The 22,346-nt window shown below is 41.9% G+C and overlaps 1 protein-coding gene across 5 annotated transcripts in view; it reads left to right on the top strand.

The window, feature by feature from the left end:
- SNX9 (sorting nexin 9) overlaps window positions 1-22,346 on the top strand; it is a 107,697-nt gene that overhangs the window by 72,884 nt on the left and 12,467 nt on the right. For all 5 annotated transcript variants that reach the window (XM_053222037.1, XM_053222036.1, XM_053222039.1 and 2 more), the window contains 6 exons: window positions 1,126-1,251; window positions 1,370-1,487; window positions 10,925-11,055; window positions 15,733-15,836; window positions 17,693-17,796; window positions 21,488-21,565. In XM_053222037.1, coding sequence (XP_053078012.1) covers window positions 1,126-1,251; window positions 1,370-1,487; window positions 10,925-11,055; window positions 15,733-15,836; window positions 17,693-17,796; window positions 21,488-21,565 — 661 coding nt within the window. The remainder of the gene's footprint in view (window positions 1-1,125; window positions 1,252-1,369; window positions 1,488-10,924; window positions 11,056-15,732; window positions 15,837-17,692; window positions 17,797-21,487; window positions 21,566-22,346) is intronic.

The following is a 22,346-nucleotide window of genomic DNA, read 5'->3' as shown; positions in this document are numbered from 1 at the left end:
GTAATTACCTTCTGAGTGGTTAGAGATTATTTTAATTTTTAAATTTTTTCTTCAGATTTTTTTTATGTAACTTCTGAACATACATTATTTTGTTTTTTCGTTAAATTTAAAACTCCACAGGACTGGAGCCCACGGCCCTGCCCCTCAGATCCTCAAAAGGGACTTTATCACAAGCCCAGAAGGGTTGGAACGGAGCTGAGGGACCCATAGGTTGTAGGTAGAAACGGCCCCTGAACCCTGTAGGCGGGCCTGCCCAGGCAGGCTCCGGGCATGAAAAGGGAAGCCGAGGAAAAATGCCTTCAAGTCTTCAGAAAGCTGAGAGAAAGCAGAGATGTGGTTCTTTGCTTTTGAGGCACCGCAACTCTACCCACTAAGAAAATTAAAAGCCTCTGGATGTTGGGCCCTAGTTGATCGGAGTTACCTCTCTCGGTCTCAGTCACTGAGAGACGCTCCCCAGAGGCTCCTGCTCCACAGCTTTCAGAGAGTTTTCTGGATCTGAGCTCCCTCTCAAGGAGTCATAGTAGCTCCTTGTCAAGGTCTTCCGTTTAGTCCTCCAGTAAGATTGTTTGGGCCCTGGTCACCCTCCTGACCTCATAACCTCTGAACTTTGATACACCATCCCACTTTTTCCTCCTTCCACCTTTAGAAAGAATTAGGACTGAACATGCAGAACATGAGAGTGAGCCTTGAAAGAATTTGATGGCAGTTTGATGTTGTTGAGACATCCAGGTGTGTAATTTTGTATTTCACAAAACCATCAGTCTGTGACAGATCGGAAGTGTTTTAAAACTAGCCCGTCAACACATACGACTAGGACCACTGAATGGGAGAGAGGAAAACTGTGTTCCATCCTGCCCTCTCCCAGGAGAGGGAGGCAGACATCTCTCCTCCGTGGCCTGAGATGCCCACATGGGGAGCAGGAGGGTTTGTCCTGGCAAGTGTGTTCTTTAATACATAATCTTATCAGGAACAGGGAGCGTTTACATAACTTCTCAGAGAAGAGCAAGAATGATCCTCCAAAGGACCTCTAGTCCTCTAGTCCTAAAAATCCTTTAATGACTTATATCTAGCATATTGACTATTTTTGCATGTAACAAAATCACCTCTCCCTGGAACATTGTGTAGGTTGGAGATTATGGCCCAATGTGGGTTTATCCTGCCTCTACGTTTGACTGTGTGGTAGCAGATCCCAGGAAAGGCTCCAAAATGTATGGTCTGAAGAGCTACATTGAATATCAGCTAACACCTACTGTGAGTATCTGAGTTATCAAAACAGAATCGTGCCTGTGTTCCTAGCTACACTTTGCTTTTTCTTCATTTTCTACAGTTGGCATTGGTAACATTTTCTTCTCTCTCCCTTGCATTATAGAACACTAATCGATCTGTAAACCACAGGTATAAGCACTTTGACTGGTTATATGAGCGTCTCCTGGTTAAGTTTGGGTCAGCCATTCCAATCCCCTCTCTTCCGGATAAACAAGTCACAGGTGAGTGCATGTGACCTTCAACTCAGGATGACAAGTAACAAGACTGCAGATAGAGCATCTGTCCTAATGGAAATCAGTAATGACATTTTCCATCTTCTAGAAGAACAACATATGTGTTTGGAAACAGTAGCTAAGTGTTGTACATCCATGTATACTGGACATACATTTGGAAGTTACCTAAACACCTAATGAGAATATTGCCTAAAATTGTTTGAGTTCTTGCATACACATCTTAAGTTGTAGCGGTCATTGTGTCTTTATTGCTACGTGATTTCCTGTAAAAGAAATACGTGACTTTTTTCAATGTGAAAAGTGACACCTGAGAAAATAGGAATGCTCCAAACAACCTGAAATGGAAATAACAATGTATGATCCAAATGACGTAAACCTGTCATGCAGTTCAGCTGTGTTATTTTCATGAGAAGTATGTAAATATCAGATGTTGTAGAAGCCACAGACCTTCTAAGGATTAACGTAAGAAGTTGCAAAGTTGTTTACTCCGTTACTTTGGTGACAGATAATGTTTAAATGTTTTTGTTTACTGTTGATCATCACTCTCTGCCTTAATTATTCAAAGTGTCCTATTTCTCCTGTTTGTTTCTCCTACACCCCCTGCCTCAACTGATCAATATGGTCAAGATCAATATCAATATGGTCAAATGATCAAACGGTCAGTAATTCACAGTGCTCTGAAAGCCCCTTGTAAAAATGCACTTAGAGAGTATTTGTTTCTCTCTGCTTTGAGAACTGTCACTGGTTTTTGGTTTTTTTGCTTTTTTAATCTGCAGCCCGGTATAGACCCTGGAATAGTAGTACTCAGAACTCCGTATGTTTGTCTTGGAATAAAAGTGTGTAAAGAGGCTGAACTTCACTAGAGATTAGAGTTTTAAAATGCGGCCACAAAACTTGCAACTAAATGAAACTAGTAAGAATAGAAAGGGAAGGATCCAAGATGAGAGCAGGGCCTGAAAGGTCAGTGCCAGAGAGGCTCCACGTCATATACCCCGAACGGCTAACCTGAACTCGGGGGGAGGAAGTGTGGAATCTGGGCAGGAGGACTTCTTTCCTGGAGGTCAGGGAAGACCGGAGAGGGTTTAGTCCTCACTCAGCCAGAGCGGAGGTGGAGAGCTGGGAGAGGGATGGGGACTCCAGGAGCCAGATGGCCGAGCCAGCACCAGGCACTTGCGGCGTTGGGGTGAAGCCACCTGCCTGCCAGGAGTCACGTGTCCCCGTGTGCCACTCCGTGCTTTCTCACGGCCGAGGCACTCGATGCCGCCGAAACAGGCGCTTGAATCTGATTCCAGATTGTTCTTTTGACGTCACAGGATGTGTATCAGCTAGTCGTGAGCCAGAATTCGTTACCTCGGGTAAGACGGTTACAATCTCCTTAAAACTTGGTGCTGTATTTTGTTGTGTATTTAGGTTTCTCTGAAACTGTTGGAGGAGATGGAAGGTTTTGTTTTTAAAGAAGTTGTTTTGATTGTGACTTTCTTTTTTTTTTTGGAAAACTTTTCAAAAATTTCAAATGGTAGCAGAGGGGTGAGTGGGGCTGCATTGCCAAGTAGGTGACAGACCCGTCCTGGCCCTCATCTGGGTGGCTCCTGAGCGGGCCCTCCTGGAGCTGGGGTGGGGGTGGGGGGGGTGGTTGCTGAGTGAAGGCCACGTCAGGGCGGCCAGGTTGGCGCAGATTGTCGCTTCCTCCCCCCGCCCCCCACCCCACAGAGGTGTCCCGGGTTCTGTGCCCAATCCAGATACTCACTCTTCCTCTGTTTTGTCACCCTTATTGTTTGAAATCACAGCTTTCCTTTTTCAAATTTAAATCCATTTCCTTGAAAACTTCAGTTCTGCCTTTCTCCTTGTTTTCAAATTTCAGTCTGTTTCCCTGAATTTTAGCATTCTCCTTTATCAACTTGATTGGCACAATATGGGTTTCATGGTGTCTAAGGAGCTGTTTCGAGGCTGTGGGGATTTCTCACATCTTTTAGGTTTTAATACATTGTTTTCTCTGAATCCGATAACTCAGTGCTATTTTAAAGCATCAGAGAGCCACACAGTTCCGCCCCCAAACTAAGGTTTGGTTTTTTTAAAGCTCAGGCCCGAAGCCAGAGGGATGTCATAGAAAGCAAGAAAGCAACAGCCGCTCAGTCTGAAGAAAGTTGAGCTTTGATTCTCTGACTGGGACATGTGCCGAGGAAACTGAAAAGCACAGAAGCCACTTTATCTGTCCCCTCTCTCGTTTGCCTCCTGCCTGTGATACCCACAAGATCATTATTATATAAACCCCCCTCTCACTTACATCCTGGAGGGAAGAGAAAGGAATGCCAAGTGGATGATCTCATGATATTTCTGTGCCCTTGATAATCCATCCATGAGGAACTTACAGCTAACAGTTTTAGTTTGTTGAGAGATTTTGTTCTCTGTGAAATAATATTGAACAAATCTGGTTTTATTCCTGGATGCCAAACTGGGATACTCACATACTTGGTGAAAGCCTAAGTCAGGTTCATTGAAAATGGAGAATCGGAAATCCCCCTCCCCTCGACCTTCGTTCCAGTTTTCTGGAACCTGGTAGGAAAATCCTAACAAGCACAAAATAATACCTGAAGTCAGAGTTTGAAAATAAACCAGAGACGTCAGAAAATTTTTCAGGAGGAGTAAGCATTAATTAATTCGTTAATTAATTTCAGGCAAGGAGTAGGTTTTAAACTCTTGGTATAATTCACTTTCTCACGTGGAGAATTCAATATAGCCCAGCTTCATGTGGACTCACTGGGTCTCTTCTGCCAGGAGGTGAGTCATCTTCTTTCCAAGGGATGAGACTTTCTTCATAGCCTTATTAGCTTCTATAGCATTTAATCTCTACTGAGATTTGAAAAATTTGAAGTATTTTAATATATATAGGAAGTGTCCTGATCCATCGTGCTGTTTGGGTGACTCTTTCTGAGGTAGTGAGTTTTTGCGGTATGGATCCGGAATGCTCTTCTCTCTAAAGAAAGTTGTGCTTATTTGTACTTGTCATCTCTAAAGGAAAGGCCAGCCTGTAGTTTTTAAGTTTATTTTCAAACGTACATACAGTAAATTAACTCCTTTTGGTGTATAGTTTTAGGAGTTTTGGGACACCTGGGTGACTAGTCGGTTAAGCATCCTACTCTTGGTTTTGGCTCAGGTCATGATCTCACGGTTCATGAGTTCGAGCCCCACATCAGGTTCTGTGCTGTCCATGTGGAGCTTGCTTGGGATTCTCTCTCTCTCTCTCTCTCTCTCTCTCTGCCCCTCCCCTGCTCTCTCTCTTTCTCTCTTTCAAAATAAATAAACTTAAAACCAAAAAGTATTAAAAAAAAAAAAAGTTTGACAACCACTATGGTCTTATAACCACCACTACATTCAAGGTACAGGAAGTCCCCCCACCTCCCCAAATTCCCTTGGGCTTGCCCCTTTATCTTCATCCCCTCTCCCCAGTTCTAACCCATGGCAACACTGGTGTGTTCTTTGTCTCTATAGTTTTGCCTTTTCCAGAATGTCATTATAAATGGAAGCATATAGACCTATCTGAGAAAGCAAGAAAAATCTCATACAACCCAACCTTACTCCTAAAGGAGTTAGAAAAAGAACAAACGAAGTCTAAAACCAGTAGAAAAAAAGGAAATAATGCAGAGCAGAAATAAATGAAATAGAAACTAAAAGAACAGTGGAACAGATCAATGAAACTGGGGGGGGGGGGGGACTCAAAAAAATTGGTTGCATACAGTGTGTACTCTTTCAATTATGGCTTCTTTCTCTTGGCGTTGTGCATTTGAGATACACGCAAGATGTGTGCATCAGTTTCTTTTTATTGCTACTTCCATAGTTTGTTTCTCCATTCACTTGTGAAAGGTATTTGGGTTTTCAGTTTGGGGCATTTATAATAAAGTTGCTGAAAACATTTACATGCAAGTGTTTGTATTAAGCGTAAGTTGTCATTTCTGTTGGGTGAATACCTGAGAGTGGAATGACGGGGGCATTTGGCAGGCATATGTTTCATGTTTAAGAAATTGCCAAACTGGGGTATGTGGGCGGCTCAGTAGGTTAGGCGTTCGACTCTTGATTTCGGCTCAGGTCACCATCTCGCAGTTGTGAGATCGAGCCCCGCATTGGACTCTGCACTGAGCATGGAGCCTGCTTGGGATTCTCTCTCTCTGCCCCTCCCCCCTCAAAAATAAAGAAATAAGCATTAAAAAAAAGAAAGAAAGAAAGAAATTGCCAAACTGTTTTCCAAAGTGGCTGTACCGTTTCGGAATCCCCACCAGCAGTGGATGAGGGTGTCAGGAGCCCCACATCCTTGCTTGCGCTTTTGGTAACGTCAGTTTTTCTTTATTTTAACGATCTATTAGGTATGTAGTGGTACTTCATCATGGTTTTAATTTGCATTTCCCTTATAACTACTGTTGAGCATCTTTTCATGTGCTCATTTCCCTTCCATATATTTTCTTTGGTGAAATGTCTGTTTGAATCTTTTGCCCATTTCTTATTAGGTTGTTTTTTTCATTACTGAATTTTGAGAGTTCTTTATATTCTGGAAATAATATAATCTGCAAATAATTTGTCCCGGGTGTGGCTTATCTTTCTCTTAACAGTGTTTTTCACCTAACAAAAAGCTTTTAATTTTAATGAAGTTCAGAGTACCAGTTGTCTCTTTTATGGATTGTGCTTTAGGTATCATGGTGAAAACCTGTATGCCTAATCCAAGTTCACGCTGTTTTCTTCAGAAGGTTGTGTAGTTTCAGGTGCATTTTGAGTTAGTGTTTGTGTAAGATGCGAGGTATAATAAAGTAGAAGTTTATGTTATGCATCTGGATATCCAGTGATTCTGGCACTACCTGTTGGAAAGACTGTCCTTTCTCTGTTGATTTCCTTTGCATTTTGTCAAAAATCAATTGAGCATATTTGGTGGGGTTTTTTTAATTTTTTTTTAATGTTTTTTTTAATGTTTATTTACTTTTGAGAGAGAGACAGAGACAGAGCATGAGCCGGGGTGGGGCAGAGAGAGAGAGGGGAAGACACAGAATCCGAAGCAGGCTCCGGGACCTGAGCTGTCAGCACAGAGCCCCACGCGGGGCTCGAACTCCCGAACCGTGAGACCATGACCTGAGCCGAAGTCAAACGCTTGACTGACAGAGCCACCCACGTGCCCCAATTTGGTTTTGTTTCTGGGCCGTATTCTCTTCTCTTTTGTGTCCATCCTTTTGCCAATACCACAGTGTTTTGATTCATGTAGCTCTATAGTAAATCTTTAAATCAGGTAGTATAAATCCTCCAACTTGGTTCTTTTTCAAAATAATTTCAGGCTGTTTTTCTTTTGCCTTTCCAAATAATTTAAGAGTCCATTTGTAGATATTTGTAAAAAATCATGCTGGGACTTTGGTATATATACAGTTCGTAATTGTTACATCTTCCTAATGAGCTTTTTTGTCTCTAGTGAGATTTCCTGTGTTAAAATCTGTTTTGTCTGATGTTAACATAGTCACCCCAGTTCTCTTACAGTTACTGTTTGCATGGCATATCTTTTCTCATCTTTTACTTTGAATCTGTTAGTGTCTTTGAATCTGTATCTCTTGTTGACAGCATCGTTGGAGCTTGCTTTTTTATCAAGTCTCGCAACCCCTGCGTTTTGATTAGAGTTTTTAGACCGTTTATATTGAATAATTATTGACCCAGTTAGATTTACGTTTGCCATTTTGATATTTGTCTTCCATGTGTCTTGTTTGTTCCTCCTTTAGTGCCTTTCTTTTGCGTTAAATATTTTCCAATATGCTGTTTTAATTTCTCTCACTTTTCCACTAAATTTTAAAAATTATTTTCTTAGTGGTTACCTCGGAGGATACTACGTGCATCTTTTTTTTTAAACTTTTTTTTAATGTTTAGTTTTGAGAGAAAGAGACAGAGTGCGAGTGGGGGAGGGGCAGAAAGAGAGGGAGACCCAGAATCCGAAGCAGGCTCCAGGCTCTGAGCTGTCAGCACACAGCCCAACATGGAGCTCGTACCCACAAACCATGAGATCATGACCTGAGCCGAAGTCGGGCACTCAACTGACTGAGCCACCCAGGTGCCCCTGTGTACATCTTTTTTGTAATGTTACAATGCACTTCAGATTAATACTCAATTCTAATAAAATTGATAGAAACTCTTCTCCATTATAGCTCTGATTCCCTCTTTTTATGCTACTGTCATCATATATATCATAAATCCAGCAATATGGTATGATAATTATTGCTTTCTACAATCTTATGTCTTCTAAAGAAGAGAAGAAATTAGAAAAGAATACATATTTTATGTTAGCCCACATATTCCTGGTGCTCTTCATTTCTCCCTGTGAATTTAGGTAATTTCCTTTTAGCCTGATGTAGTATTTTTTTTTTAACCTGAAGGGCTTCTTCTAGTATTTCTTTAATACAGCTCTGCTATCAGTTAATTCTCTCATCTTTGTTCATCTGAGAATGTCTTCATTTTGCCTTTATTTTTGAAGGATAAGTGTGCTGGTTATAGAATTCACAGCTGACTGTTTTCCTTCAGCATGATGAATATGTCTTTCCGTTGCTTCTGACCTCCTTTGTGTCAGATGACAAATCAGTCAGTTCTTTTGATTACACACACACACACACACACACACACACACACACACACACGAGCACATTCCACTATACAAAATGAGTCATTTTTCACTTGCTGCTGTCAGGGTTTGTTTCTGTCTTTCGACAGTTTGATTCTGCTGTATCTTGGTGTGGATTCATCCTCATATTTATCCTATCCAGGTTTGTTGAGCGTCTTGGAAATGCAGATTAAAATTTTCCATCAAATTTGGGAAACTTTCCCTTTTATTTCTTCACATATTTTTTTTTTCTTCTTCTCCTTTGTGGACTCCCACTGCAAGTATGTTCACGTGTTTTGTTTTCTGAAGCATGGTTCATCCATTTTTTTCTCTCTGTTCTTCAGATTAGATAACTTTTTTTTTTTTTACTTCTTATAAATGTTTTTTTTTAATATGAAATTTACTGTCAAACTGGTTTCCATACACTATCCAGGGCTCATCCAACAGGTGCCCTCCTCAGTGCCCATCACCCACACCCCCCCCTCCCTCCCACCCCCCATCAACCCTCAGTTTATTTTCAGTTTTTAAGAGTCTCTTATGGTTTGGCTCCCTCCCTCTCTTTTTTTTTTTTTCCTTCCCCTCCCCCATGGTCTTCCGTTAAGTTTCTCAGGATCCACATAAGAGTGAAAACATATGGTGTCTGTCTTTCTCTGTATGACATATTTCACTTAGCATAACACTCTCCAGTTCCATCCACATTGCTACAAAAGGCCATATTTCATTCTTTCTCATTGCCAAGTAGTATTCCATTGAGTATATAAACCACTATCTTCAGATTCACTGATTCCTTCTTCCGCCATATTGAATCTGCATTTGAGCCTCTACAGTGAATTTTTAACTTCAGTTACTGTATTTTCAGCTCTAAACATTTCATTCTATTTATTTGTAAGTTCTTTTTCTAGAGAATTTTTATTGTTTGATTCCGTGTCCTATTTCTCTGCATTTTTAAACATGACTTTAGCTCTTTGAATGTATTTCTGGAAGCTGCTTTGTCTGCTAAATTCAACATCCAGGGACACTTAGAGATGGTTTCTGTTGACTACTTTTTTGTCGGTATGGGTTATACCTTGCTTTTTCTCTGCATATCTCTTAATTTTTTGTCAAAAACTGAAAATTTTAGACAATATATTTTAGCAACTCTCAATTCTGATTTTTCATCTCTGAAGGTTGTTGTTTCTACTTTATGTTTATTTGATTGTTTGGGAAGTAATTTGCTTAGGCCAAGTCTCTGAATTGTCTCTCCCCTAAAGTTCAGTTATTTTTATTTTTTCTTTTAAGTTTGGCTCCCTGGGGCTCACCCTTGTGTCTGTGTAGATTAGCAGTAAGCCTGCCTCAAGCCAGTACGGCTTCTGTCCTCTGCTGATGGATCTTTGGGTAGGGGAGTGCATTCAAAGATCAGGTAATTTTCAAGTTAGCCACCCTGGCTTTTACTTTTTTGCGGACCTTTTGTGTCTCCTTTACGAGTGTGTGCAGCCTCAGAATTGGCCAGGAATGTGTGGCTGACTCAGATTCCATCTGGTCTCCACTGTTTCTGCACACAGCCTCAGTCCGGAAAATGCTTGGCTGGACCACGCAACCTTGGCTAGTGGGGTCATTGGCCCTCTCTGTTCCCCAGCCTCTGGATTGTCACTGCCACCACCACTGAGTATGAGCACGTCCCCCTGCTCCAGGTCAAGTGAGCCTTTTTCCTCGCCAGGGAACCTGCAGTGGCCAGCCTTCACATTCACAGTCTGCTCTACACTGTCAGAACCTCCATGTCAACCAGGGAGAGGGTGGGGAGGTACAGGGGCCACAGGGGAGATGAGAGCAGCCCCACACCAGACAGAACGCCACAGATTTCCATAAAGTTCAGCAGTTTTGCAAGTATAAACACTTCTCACATGGCTGTTTGCCTTTGGTTGATTTCCAGAACACTTATTTTTGGTTCTGGGTTCTGTCCAGCTTTATAATTGTTTTGGGGGGATGGGAATAGCTGATTGCCTCACTCAACTGTAGCTGGTATTTTCATCTCCAGGAGCCTTTTAACGAACAGAGATTTTGATTGGTAGACTTAAAACATTTTCAGTGTTCACTTGATGTTTGGTATGTCAGGCTTGTTAGGCTGATTTCCTGCTTTTAAAACAGAAATATCACTCATTTGGCTATGTTTTAGAATGGTCATAAGTTCTGGGATAGTAGCTTTACTGCATTCGTGGAAAAATTGTTTTTTCTATTTTTGGTTTAAGTACGTTAAAAAACAATGAAATAAAGAGCTACGGTCTTGAGCTACTTTTCATAAATACTAAATTTGAGGTTATATTGCATTTGGACACATTTTTATAGATATAAAAATTTTACACACTTTGTAAGGATTACTTATTAAATTCCATTCTTTCACCCCTTTCTGCCTACAGACTTCATATGGCCACGCAGGACTGGCATAGTCTTAGTTTATCAGAAAGAGGAAGTTTTTCATACTTAGATAAGATTTGCTTCTAAATTTGTTGAATACTCAGGGATCCTTGAAGAAAACAGTACTTTGCAGCTGTGATTTTTCTTGTCACAGCTACAAAATTTGTTAATCTGTTAAATCAGAATCTCATCCTTAAAAACTAAAAAGCCTGTTGTATCTCTTTCCTGTAGCTCTTTGAGCATCCGCTGTGTTACAGCTCGTTTTTAGGTTAGTGTTTTTAGTTTAGTGAACGATCACTATGGTTTTACCTTGTACTAAATAACTTTCTACCAAAGACCCAGTAGATACAAACAGCTTTCATTTGTGCTGACGGTAATCCGCTTTAGACAGGGGTGTATATCACTCTTGTCCACCTTGCAGGTCGCTTTGAAGAAGAATTTATCAAGATGCGCATGGAGAGACTTCAGGCATGGGTGACCAGGATGTGTCGTCACCCAGTCATCTCAGAAAGTGAGGTTTTCCAGCAGTTTCTAAATTTCCGAGATGAGAAGGTAGGACCTTTTGTTATGACAGTCATCGATCATATTGAGAATTGTCACATTCATACCAATTTTATGTCTGAAAGTTAAAATTATGTTGACTCGCTATTTCTCATTTCCTCCAAAGACAATGAGGGGACAGAAACCTAAATCCTGAGCATGGGAAATTAGTCATGATAATGTGGAAGAACCACTTGCCAGAATGGTTTTCCATCAGCTGGGAATGGATTGGACCAGAGTGGGCAGGAGGTGAAGGATATGATAGGATGAGGAATGAAAATTTTTCCTGGATGCTTTTAAAAATAGGATAGGCCCCAAACTATGCAGGATATTATCAGTGTGAAGTGAGGGAAATGATTTCTTAAGATCACATTTTGACCTTGCAGTGTAATAACGTTATGAAACAAAAAGTAGATTCAGCATTGGACCAGCCTTCTCCAAGCCAAGGCGTTTTTCCAGAACGGTAGTCGCAAGTCCAGACTAAATGCTGGTCTCCCTTTGTCCCGTAGATAGTCATTCTGCCAATGGCCATGTATTCTTTGTTGAAGGTCAAGAAACCATTGGCTGTTTAACATCTCATTATTGTCTGCTTTGGAGACGGTTCTCTCTCTCCATAAACTTTTGCTCTAAATTGTACCTTTTTATTCTGAAAGATGTTTTCTCCGTGTTTCTCTTACAACAAAGATGACATATCTTAGAAAGCAATGTAAAGAATAAAAGCATAAGTTTTTATAGGAGATAGGAAATATATTACAGTCCTAGAAAAAAAGTCATGAAATTATTTTCGTGTTTTATTAAATTAAATACCGGAATATTATATACTTTGTTGGAACTTTCAGGCAGAGATTTACTTGCTAAACTGCTTTGTAGTACTTTTCCCTTGTTAACATGAACACATTTATAATAAGTGTGAATAATCAGGCTCTGTGTATGTTTACAGACCTACGCATACACTTAATATTGTACAATTATTTGGGCCTTATTTTCAGTTACTGCTTATTTCTAGAATTGGCGGGCTTATTCGAGTGTGTGGCATGTAACCAGGCCAGGAACTAGAAAACACTGAGGTGCTTCAGCAATTTTTGGTCAAGATTGTAGGTCTAGACTTGCACCTGCTTTGGACAAGTCTGGTTTGTCTGGTGAGATGTGATGTCAGTCACACAGTCACAGTGTGCCGTGAAATCATACAGTGGTGAAACTACGTTCTTTGAGGGAGTTCTGTCCATCAGTTCTGTTACTTTGGAGACACGAAAACTGCATGGAATCCCTTCCCAACTTTCTTGCCTTGCTGGTACCCACAAGGCTCAAACAGAAGTCCTGATTTTCCAAAGAATTGATTTAGAAAGCGCTTCTAAAGGTTGTGTTCAATACAGAATATTATTATTAAAAAAAAAAAAAGAAATCTGGACACTGGGGCTTTAGGATTTGATATAATAGGAAGAAGAAAGAACCTGGGAGTCAGGACACCTGAGCTCTAGTCTGGGCTCTGCTGCAGGCTCCCTCTGCGATCTTGGCCTCGGCATTTGATCTCTTTGGGTCACAGTTTCTCACCTGCTAAATGAGGGTGTAAAACTAGATACTCACTGAAAGCTGTGATTCTTTGGCCAGAAATAGCTCATGTAGATGGATGGACGTAGGTAATCCCAAAGACCCGAGGAGAAATTATTAGAAATAAGTGGTTAGAAGATAGCTGGATGCAAGACAGCACATATTTGCATACCAGCAATAAACACAAAATGAAAATCTAAAAAAAAACTATCACAGTAGCATCAAAAATATATCTAGGAATAAATACAAGAAAATGTACAAAAAACTCTACATAAGAAGGTTTGATGTGGTGGTTCCTGGGTGGCTCAGTTGGTTAAGCATCCAACTCTTGATTTCAGCTCAGGTCATGATCTCACTGTGAGATTGAGCCCCATGTCGAGCTTGTGCTGACAGTGCAGAGCCTGCTTGGGATTCTGTCTCGCCCTCTCTCTCTGCCCGCCCCTGCTTGCATGCGCACGTGCGCGCGCTCTCTCTCTCTCTCTCTCTCTCAAAATGAATAAACTTAAAAATAAAGCTATAAGGAGTGCCCGGATGACTCAGTCGGTTAAGCATCTGACTCCTGGTTTGGCTTAAGTCATGATCTCACAGTTAGTGAGATTGAGACCAACATCGGGCTCAGTGCTGACAGCTTGGGATTTCTCTCTCCTCTCTCTCTGCCCCTTCCCAGCTCGCTCACTCTCTCTCTGGCCCTCTCTCTCTCAAAAAATAAATAAGTAAACCTTAAAAAAAAAAAAAGCTGTGAAACATTTTTGAGAGAAATAAAAGAAAACCTAGCTAAGTGTTCCATGGAATTGGGGAACAGAAAAGATGCCACAGGTGGAAAATCAGAGCACTAAGAATAGCCTAGCCAAGGTACCCTTGAAAAAGAATGAAGTAGGAAGAGGGCTTTATTGGATATTAAGACCTGTTATAAAACTAAACTAACTTTAAAAGCATGGCATTGGCATAAGGCCAGACAAATAGATCAGTGGAACAGAATAGAAGGGACACGATGTGAGGCAAAGATGGTACAAAGTCCAGTGGGGATAGGACAGTCTTTCCAGTGAATGGTGCTGGGTCACTTGGGTGGCTTCATTGGGGAAAAATGAAATTTGGTCCCTACCGCACAACAGTCTACTATGGATTTTGTCAGGGTTGACATTGGTGTTGTGATTATGTATTTTGAAAATGTGGTCTTCTGTATTAAAGTCATATAATAGCCTTCTCTATATAAGGTATTTATAGGTGAGGGGCACCTGGGTGGCTCAGTTGGTTAAGCATCCAACTGCGGCTCAGGTCATGATCTCAAAGTTCATGGATTCAAGCCCTGCATCAGGCTCTGTGTTGACAGCTCAGAGCCCGGAGTCTGCTTCTGCTTCTGTGTGTGTGTCTCTCTCTCAAAAATAAATAAACATTTAAAAAAAAAAAAAAAAAGGTATTTATAGGTGAAATGATACCATATCTGGGACTTCCAGTAAAATCAAGGGAAAAAATGCAGAATGGAGGAGAATAGAAAAAACAAGATTGGCAAATGTTGATACTTGTTTTGCAGCTGAGTCTGAGAGGGGAACTATTAGACTTTTCTGTGTACTTTTATATGTATTTGGAAGTTTCCATTGTATAGAGTTTTTAAAAAAATCATTTCCAGGTGGTTTGCAAGTCTAATGTGAAAGGCAACACATAAAGCTTCTAGAAGGTAACATAGGGGAATATCTTCATACCCCTAGTGGAGGGAAGGATTTCTGAAATGTGGCACAAAAATGACTAATCACACAGGAAGAGGTTGATAAATTAGACTGCATTAAAATTAAGAACAGCTGTGTATCAAAAGAAGCCTTTAAAAGTGAAAAACAAGCTAAAGTTACAAACATTTAGAACCAACTAAAGGGCTGCCTTTTAGAATATAGGAAAACACAAATCCGTAAGAAAGATAATCAGCCCAGTTGTAGGGTTGACTTGGTAACGTACTTCACAAAAGACAGTATCTCAGTCATCAACGATGTATGGGAAAGTACTTAATCTCATTAGTCATCACGGAAATGCAAATCAGAAGTACCGAGAATAGTACTACCCACTAGCCAGAAATGGCTGAACTAAAAACCTAGCGTCTTAGTGAGCTCAGTCACACCTGCTGGTGGGTGTGCAAATGGGTGAGACCAGTTTGGAAAGTCACCCAGTGTTACCTACTAGGGCGAACATTTTCTGCCCGCATCGGGGCACATATACATAACATCTTGCTCAACCACCGCCCTCCTGCCCGCAGGGCCTCAGGTGGCTACCCGTAGTAGAATGAACAAACTGGGGAGTGTTCAGGCAAGAATGGAACCAATGACCTGTGGCTCCACCAACAATGTGGCTGTAGCTCCTAAGCACAGGTTGAGCCAAAAAAGCCAGACACATAGAATACATGGTAGGGTGGTCTTCACCAGCTCGGAAACCCAGCCAACCTACCCATAAGGGACTTGTGTCTAGAGGGTATAACTTGAAAGAAAAGTGAGGAACTGGTAACTATAAAAGAGGATAGTGGTTACCTTTGTGGGGGAGGGCAGGGGTCAGGACTGGGAAGGGACACGAGGGGCCTTCTGGAATGCCAGCTTGTTTCTCTTGGCCTTGGGGTAGGTTACACAGCTATTATCTTACACTTTGTGAGAATTGGTCGCACTGTATATTATGGCTTTAGGCGCTTTTCTGTGTGTGTGTGTGTGTGTGTGTGTGTGTGTGTGTGTGTGTAGATAGATCTTTATAGATCTGTCTTACAAAAAAAAATTTTTTTTTAAAATAGCTCATAATATTGGTTCCTATCTTATATTTTAGAAAAGCTTTCACCTTTTTTAAGAAAACATTTAACCTAAAACTTTGAGGTACTTGGTCAGGAATATAGGGTGTGTTCATGTTCACTGTTATATTGCTGTGCGTTGGGAAAGGATAGGGATTGAGTCCCCTCTCTCTGAAGGGACTTGGGCTCACAGGGACCGTTCTGCGCATTGGCACGTGTTTCGTGTACAGAGATTACATCTGGAGTGTGCACACTCCCTCGGTGGAGAGGGCGATGGCATGGGAGCTGCTGTCGACAATTAGAAAGATAGTCAGTGAGCCAATCGCATTAGGGAGTTTTGAGAGACTGTGCTGTCCACGGTAATATTATAATGTTCTTATTTGCAGGAATGGAAAACTGGGAAGAGGAAGGCTGAGAAAGACGAGCTGGTAGGAGTTATGATCTTTTCCACCATGGAACCAGAGGCCCCTGACTTGGACTTACTAGAAATGTAAGAGAGATCAGCCTTTCCTTCCTCCCAAACCTGTGTCCACCTCCTGTGCTCGCAGGCCGGGGAGGCTGTGGTTGGATGATGGGGAGCACATCACTTGTGCAGGGAAGCGTTGTCTTTCTAGCCGTAGCATCAGATTGAAGTCTGCTTCCTTTTTACCTTGAAGTCCGTGATTTCATAATGGACATGGTGGTTTCTAGTTACCTCTAATAAAGCATGATAATTTCAACAATAGCCACATTATGGAGAGAGCCTAAATGTCCATCCACTGACGAATGGATAAAGAAGATGTGGTTATATATACAATGGAATACTACTTGGCAATGAGAAAGAATGAAATCCTGACATTTGCAGCAACATGGATGGAACTGGAGGGTATTATGCTCAGTGAAATAAGTCAGAGAAAGACAGATACCATGTTTTCATTCATATGTAGATCTTGAGAAACCTAACAGAAGACCATGGGAGAAGGGAAGGGGAAAAAAAAGAGTTCCAGAGAGGGAGGGAGGCAAACCATAAGAGACTCTTAAATACAGAGAACAAACTGAGGGTGGATGGCGGGAGGGGGGAAAGCAGGTGGTGGGCATTGAGGAGGGCACCTGTTGGGATGAGCACTGGGTGTTGTATGGAAGCCAATTTGACAATAAATTGTATTAAAAAGGAATAAAAATAAAAAATAGGTCTGATTAAAAAAAATAATAATAAAGCATGATAAAACAAAGTGGCACAGAACCAGCACATGCCTACATGATATTCAACAAGGCAGAAATCTCTGAACATTGCCTCAAAGGAAGTAAATCTCTAACCTGCAGTTTTGTGCTATTTTTTCATCTGTTGTTTCTAATTATGTAATTTTTTTTTTTTTTTTTTTTTTTTATGAAGGCTTGGTCGAAAATCTGGAGTAGTTCCTTTTCTATTTAAAAACTAACTAGAAATCTTGGGGCTTTTTTTAAGAAGATTTTTTTCTTATTATAAAATTCTTGCTTATGTGTTACCAAATGTGTAGACAAGGAAAAAAAAAACAAAAACAACGTTACAACTGCCCAGAGAGAAAAATCAATGTTAATATGTGTTGACCTAGGTCTTCCAAAATCTCCTCTGTGCATATGTATCTAAGAGAAAAATTGTTTAAGCAAAAAAAGACCTCATACTATGCATTCTGTTTTATAAGTTTTTTTTTTTTTTTTTCATTTAGCATTATGTTGGGATGATTTTTTCAGGTTGGCATTTTTTATATCCTCAAAGAACTGAGTTGTTCGGTATCACTCAAATGGTTGTGTATCCAGGTCACTTTCTCCGATTCATTGAAGTACTTACTGGAATGAATGAATAAACTACCCGATGGTACCTCCACCAAATAAGATATTCACGAAACCACAATTTCATTTCCTTTAAAATGATTTTAGTTAAAATTCACAGGGAATTGAGGGGGAACAGAAGCAGAGTTAAAATTTAAATGGCAGATTTTTAGGTAATTTTTTTTAAGTTTGTTTATTCTGAGAGAGAGAGACAGTACAAGTGGGGGTGGGTCAGAGAGAGAGAGAGAGAATCCCAAGTAGGCTCTGTGCTGTCAGTGCAGAGCCTGATGCAGAGCTCGGTCCCACAAGCCACGAGATCATGACCTGAGCCAAAAGCGAGCTGAAACCTGAGCCGAAATTGGGCACTTACCCGACTGAGCCGCCCAAGTGCCCCTTCAAGCCTGAGTAAAGGGCGTTGCTACAGTGCCAGAAAACCACTGCCCGTGGTTATGTTTGGTGCATGTGTCTCTGACCGGGTTGATTTTTCTCATCTTGCACCTCACACTGACCATGTGGTGGCAAAGTCAAGGACCTGCCGTCTTGTGTTTCACCCCACAGAGAACAGAAGTGTGATGCTGTCGGTAAATTCACCAAAGCCATGGATGATGGTGTGAAGGAGCTACTGACCGTGGGCCAGGAGCACTGGAAACGGTGCACAGGACGTAAGTGCCATCCTTGCGGCCACTTCTGGGTTTGTAGGTGGCAGTGCAGGCCCCGTTTTGTGACCTTTACCACATTGGGGAACCGTCCCCTCAAACAGAAATGCACATTGTGCAGTAATGTCATACCCATGGCTCTCTGGTGACCCTCACTGGTCAGCCCTAATCAGATGACGGAAAACGGACTCCAACAAATCCAGTTCAAGAACTCTTACAAAAATGTGTCCCCTTAACTGTTTCTAGTTATTTGGGGCTTATAATCTGTGAATAATGAATCTTTTCTTCGTGTTTAGAGAATGCTTGTTGTTTTTAATGTCATGATTTTACGTTGTAATGTTTATCCATTTGGTAAGATTTGTTTATAGAAAGTTCTTCAACGTACAATGGGGTTACATCCCAAAAAGCCCATCCTGAGTGGAAAACACCCTAAGTTGAAAATACATTCAATACACTTACCCTCCCGAACTTCACAGCTTAGCCTGGCCCCCCTGGCTCGGGACGCTTGCATCAGCCTGCAGTTGGGCAGAGACGTCTCACACAGGACCGAGACGGTTGAGCGTCTCATACCGGACTCAAAGTGACAGAATGGCTGCACGGGTGCAGAATGCGTGTCGTGTGCCCGCTGTTTACCCCCGTGGTCGCCGGCTGCCCAGCATCACAGACAGGATCCTCCCGTGTGTCCCCGGCCCAGGACAAGATCCAAATTCAGAATTCCAAGTACTGTTTCTGTTGAACGCATACCACTTTGACACCATCATAAAGTCAAATATTGTTAAGTCAGGGACCACCTGTATGTGGCTACAGACCTAATATTTAAGAGAAAGCAAGATGCTGGGTCAGACGAGGAGCAGGGTGAGGGCAGGTGCTCCGCCAGCCACTGCCGTCTGCCTGCACTTCCCTGTTCTCGAAGACTTCGTACCTCCCCTGGCCCCCTCCCCACGCGGCCTTGGTTTCTGGACCGTCATCCTGCTGAACCTTTGTTGTCTTGCAGTCAAGTCCTTGCAGCTCTTGTCACATAGCCCAGGCTAGAAGCAGTCAAGCGTCGGCCATGGGGTCAACACCCCGCGGCTGCCCTCCCACCTCTAAGGCCCAGCAGGCTTCACAGACCCGGTCACCGCTGCACAAGTGCTCACGTGGCTGTCCATGGCCATAGACTCTCGGGAGCTTCCTCCTCTTTGCGTCCATCCTGCCCTTATTGCCACAAGGCCTCCAGAGCCCCAGAGAGAGAGAGAGCTGAGCTCTCATCATGGTCGCTTGTGATGATCTCTGGAGAAAGAGGTGCCGTGAGTCCTAACTCACCTAACCTAGTACTAAGGCTAGTAGGTCAGCCATGAGGCTAGGATCTAAGAATTTTCTGGCTTTCAGCTCATACACCCTATAAGAATACTGGTTGTATTCAGGGTTTGGGTGCAGGTGGGGTGGGGGGTTGATTGTGTGTTTTAATAAAATGGCTTCTACTTTGAATTACAAAAATAATACCCACTTTTAAACTATGGTACTCAGCATAGGAAGGAGCTTAATTATCCATTTTGTAAATTTTTTTAACAGGTGGTATTTTTCTTTTAAATGAGGGGAAAAGAATAAAATTGGAAGTCAAAAACTAATTTTAATGAATAAGAAACTGAATGTGGGGTAACTTGTGAATGAATTATTAAGATACCACAGCAGAGTTAATAGCAATAGTAAGATCTATTAAATCCAGACCCTAGCACAGCAAAGTTCATAGCAGTGTTAAGATCTATTCAGTCCAAGCCCTTATTACATCAGGAATTGGCAAACTGTGGCCAGCAGGCCAAATCTGGCCTGGGGCCTATTTTTGTAAAAGTGGAACACGGCCATGCCCGCTTACATACGTACTGTCCGTGGCTCCTTTCCCATTACAGTGGCAGAGTCAAGTACCTTTGACAGAAACCTGTGGCCCCCCAGAGCCTGGAATATTTACCGTCTGGTCCTTTGCAGGAAAAAAAGGCCCTGTTTATACCGAATGGCCCTCTGCCACTCACATAATACTTTATATCAACAAAACCACTTGTGTGCCAGCTGTTCGTGCCCGGGGGGCAGACGCTGGGAGTGATAACAGTTGCTCCTTTGTCACGGCAAAGACATATGATGCTGTACCCTAAATATAGAAGTAAGCCCCACACGGCAATGTATACAAATGCAACACTAGAAAAGAAAACCCGCTCAGGCCTTGGGTCACAGGGAGCTAAGTCAGCACGGAAGGGGGAGTGACATTCACTCAAACAGTGATTTCATTTTAAAATAATTAATTTTAGCTGTAAGCTCTTTTGAGGCCATGATAATAAATCATTTCAATCGTAGATTCTTTGAAAGATGTTCCCTGTTTTTTAGAAATATTTCAAGTGCAAATCCTCCAATCAGAATTTTAAGGATATCACAAAAATCTGGGTTTATGATTTCTTTTAAAGAGTTAAATCCCTTATGTCTAATATCTAGTCACGTTCAGGTTCCATATGAGCCATAGGCCAGATTTATGAAATAGAGGATATTGGTGTAAGGCTGCCCTTTTTGGTGTGGGGGGGAAAGGGAGAGTTGAAGCGCTTGATTTGGGATTTAATTTAAGCATATCTTCTTTCTTCTTTTCTCTCAAAAGAGTGTCTTAAAATTCCTGATTTGTAAAGTGAGAAATGTAGCACATGCTTGGTGTGGTAAAGCACGTGGCAGGTGTCTTTAACCCCACGTATAGAGGCAAAAACTGAGTCACAGAAAGGTGAACAGTTTATTAAAATTAAGCCAATATGGTTTGAATTCATGTCTCCTGATTATTGCGGCTTATAGACCATATTTCAGATTTCTCTGGACTAGATGTTTTTAAAGAAACATTTGAATCTTTCTTCTTTAAGATAGACCCTGCACTAAGCCTTCAAATGCAAGTAAGGCTTTCTTTTGAAAAGCACTTGGTGTGTTGAAAGGGATTACTTACAGATGCAGAGAAAATAGCCTAAGATAGACTCTGCTCAGAGTTTTCCAGAGTGACTGTAGAATTCTAGAATGTTAGCGCTAGAAGGACCTCAGAGATCATTTCATTAATCATGTTATACAGATGAGCAAGCTAAAACCCCCTCCCTGGTCCTGAGTCCTTCTGCCGTATTTTTCTCCACACGTTGCTGCTGTCACTTACTTACTTACTTACTTACTTACTTACTTACTTATTTATTTATTTATTTAACTTATGCAAATAATCGTTCATACATACGTAACAGTGAGGAAAGCAATGTATTCGGAATCACACGTGCCAAACCCACCATTCGTTGGCCATGTGACCCTGGGCAAGCCCATTCACTTTATCTGAGCCTTATTTTTCTAACCCACAAAACCAAGATGTGGAGTCTCCACCCGGTAGATGGGTTGTCGTGGTGATCGGGTGGTGTGCATGAAAGTCCTCTGTCAGCCAGACATCTTCCAAATGAGCTCCCGGTCGCTCCAAAGGATGCAGGCGGTGGTGACGGGGGTTAATAATAATAGCATCCGCCATTTACTGCACCATCCGTGAATAATGAATTTTATTTTTAAAAAATCCTTTGTTCAAAACAATTTTATTAAAGAACATAGACTATTTTGAATCCTGTCAAATTTCTTTCATGATAAAAGTAATCACTTTTAGGAAATAGTCAGAGGCCATTTCAGTTTGCTCAGAGGACTGGTTAACCGTGCACTCCTTTTTCTCTTCCAGCATTACCCAAGGAGTATCAGAAGATAGGAAAGGCTCTGCAGAGCTTAGCAACAGTGTTTAGTTCCAGCGGTTATCAAGGTACGTCTGTGTCTATCTGTCTTGGGGCCATAAGTGTCTCACAGACCAGCCACCCCTCCAGCCTCTTGTAGGCAGACAGAGACTCCGCAGTGAAGGGCCCTTGTCACCGACACTTAAATTGGCTGGGCTGCTCCACTCAGGACTCCTGCAACCTCACTTCATTGCTTCTGAGAAGAGTGGAGGGTTGTTACACTATGTATTTTCTTGCTGGCCTTCTTCGCCTTTCTTTGTGCTCAGGCACAGCTCTCGCGCTCGAACGGGCAGCTGTGATACGTCAGCCTCCGCCCTGGCTCTCATCTCCCCGCCAAACTCAGAAGTCCAGTCTTCCTGTTACAAAGGCCAGAATTCACCAGCGCGGTTTGGAGGGAAAATTTGACTAAGTGACAAATTCACGTTGCTTTCTGTCTCTCCGCAGCTTATAATTATTTTCAACTTGTCCCACGTTGTAGATCTTACCTGTGGTTTTTCGAATTCATTGTACGTTTACATTGCCCACACTTGCGAGAACAAGCCAGCCATTTCCCCTTATGTTTTGGTTTGCTTTTGCTCAGTTTGCCCTGTGGAGCAGGTAGGGAGTCCAGGTATCTGTCAGGTGAGTGGCAGTTCTTAAATCTGAGTGTGTCCCATCACTTACAGAAATGATAGAATTGGTACTTCGGCCGAGTTCTGTATCCCAATTCCTAGGGAAGATAGGTCTTTGGACGTCAGTGTCTGAGTATCTTCAGGAACGAGAAATTAGCCTCTCACCAAAATGTATTGGGGCTGCTGTGTATGAATATTT

Source organism: Acinonyx jubatus, chromosome B2 (genome assembly GCF_027475565.1).
Source record: "Acinonyx jubatus isolate Ajub_Pintada_27869175 chromosome B2, VMU_Ajub_asm_v1.0, whole genome shotgun sequence".
Classification (NCBI taxonomy): Eukaryota; Metazoa; Chordata; class Mammalia; order Carnivora; family Felidae; genus Acinonyx; species Acinonyx jubatus.
Note: the sequence above shows the minus strand (reverse complement) of the source record. Positions and strands in the feature narration are given on the sequence as shown.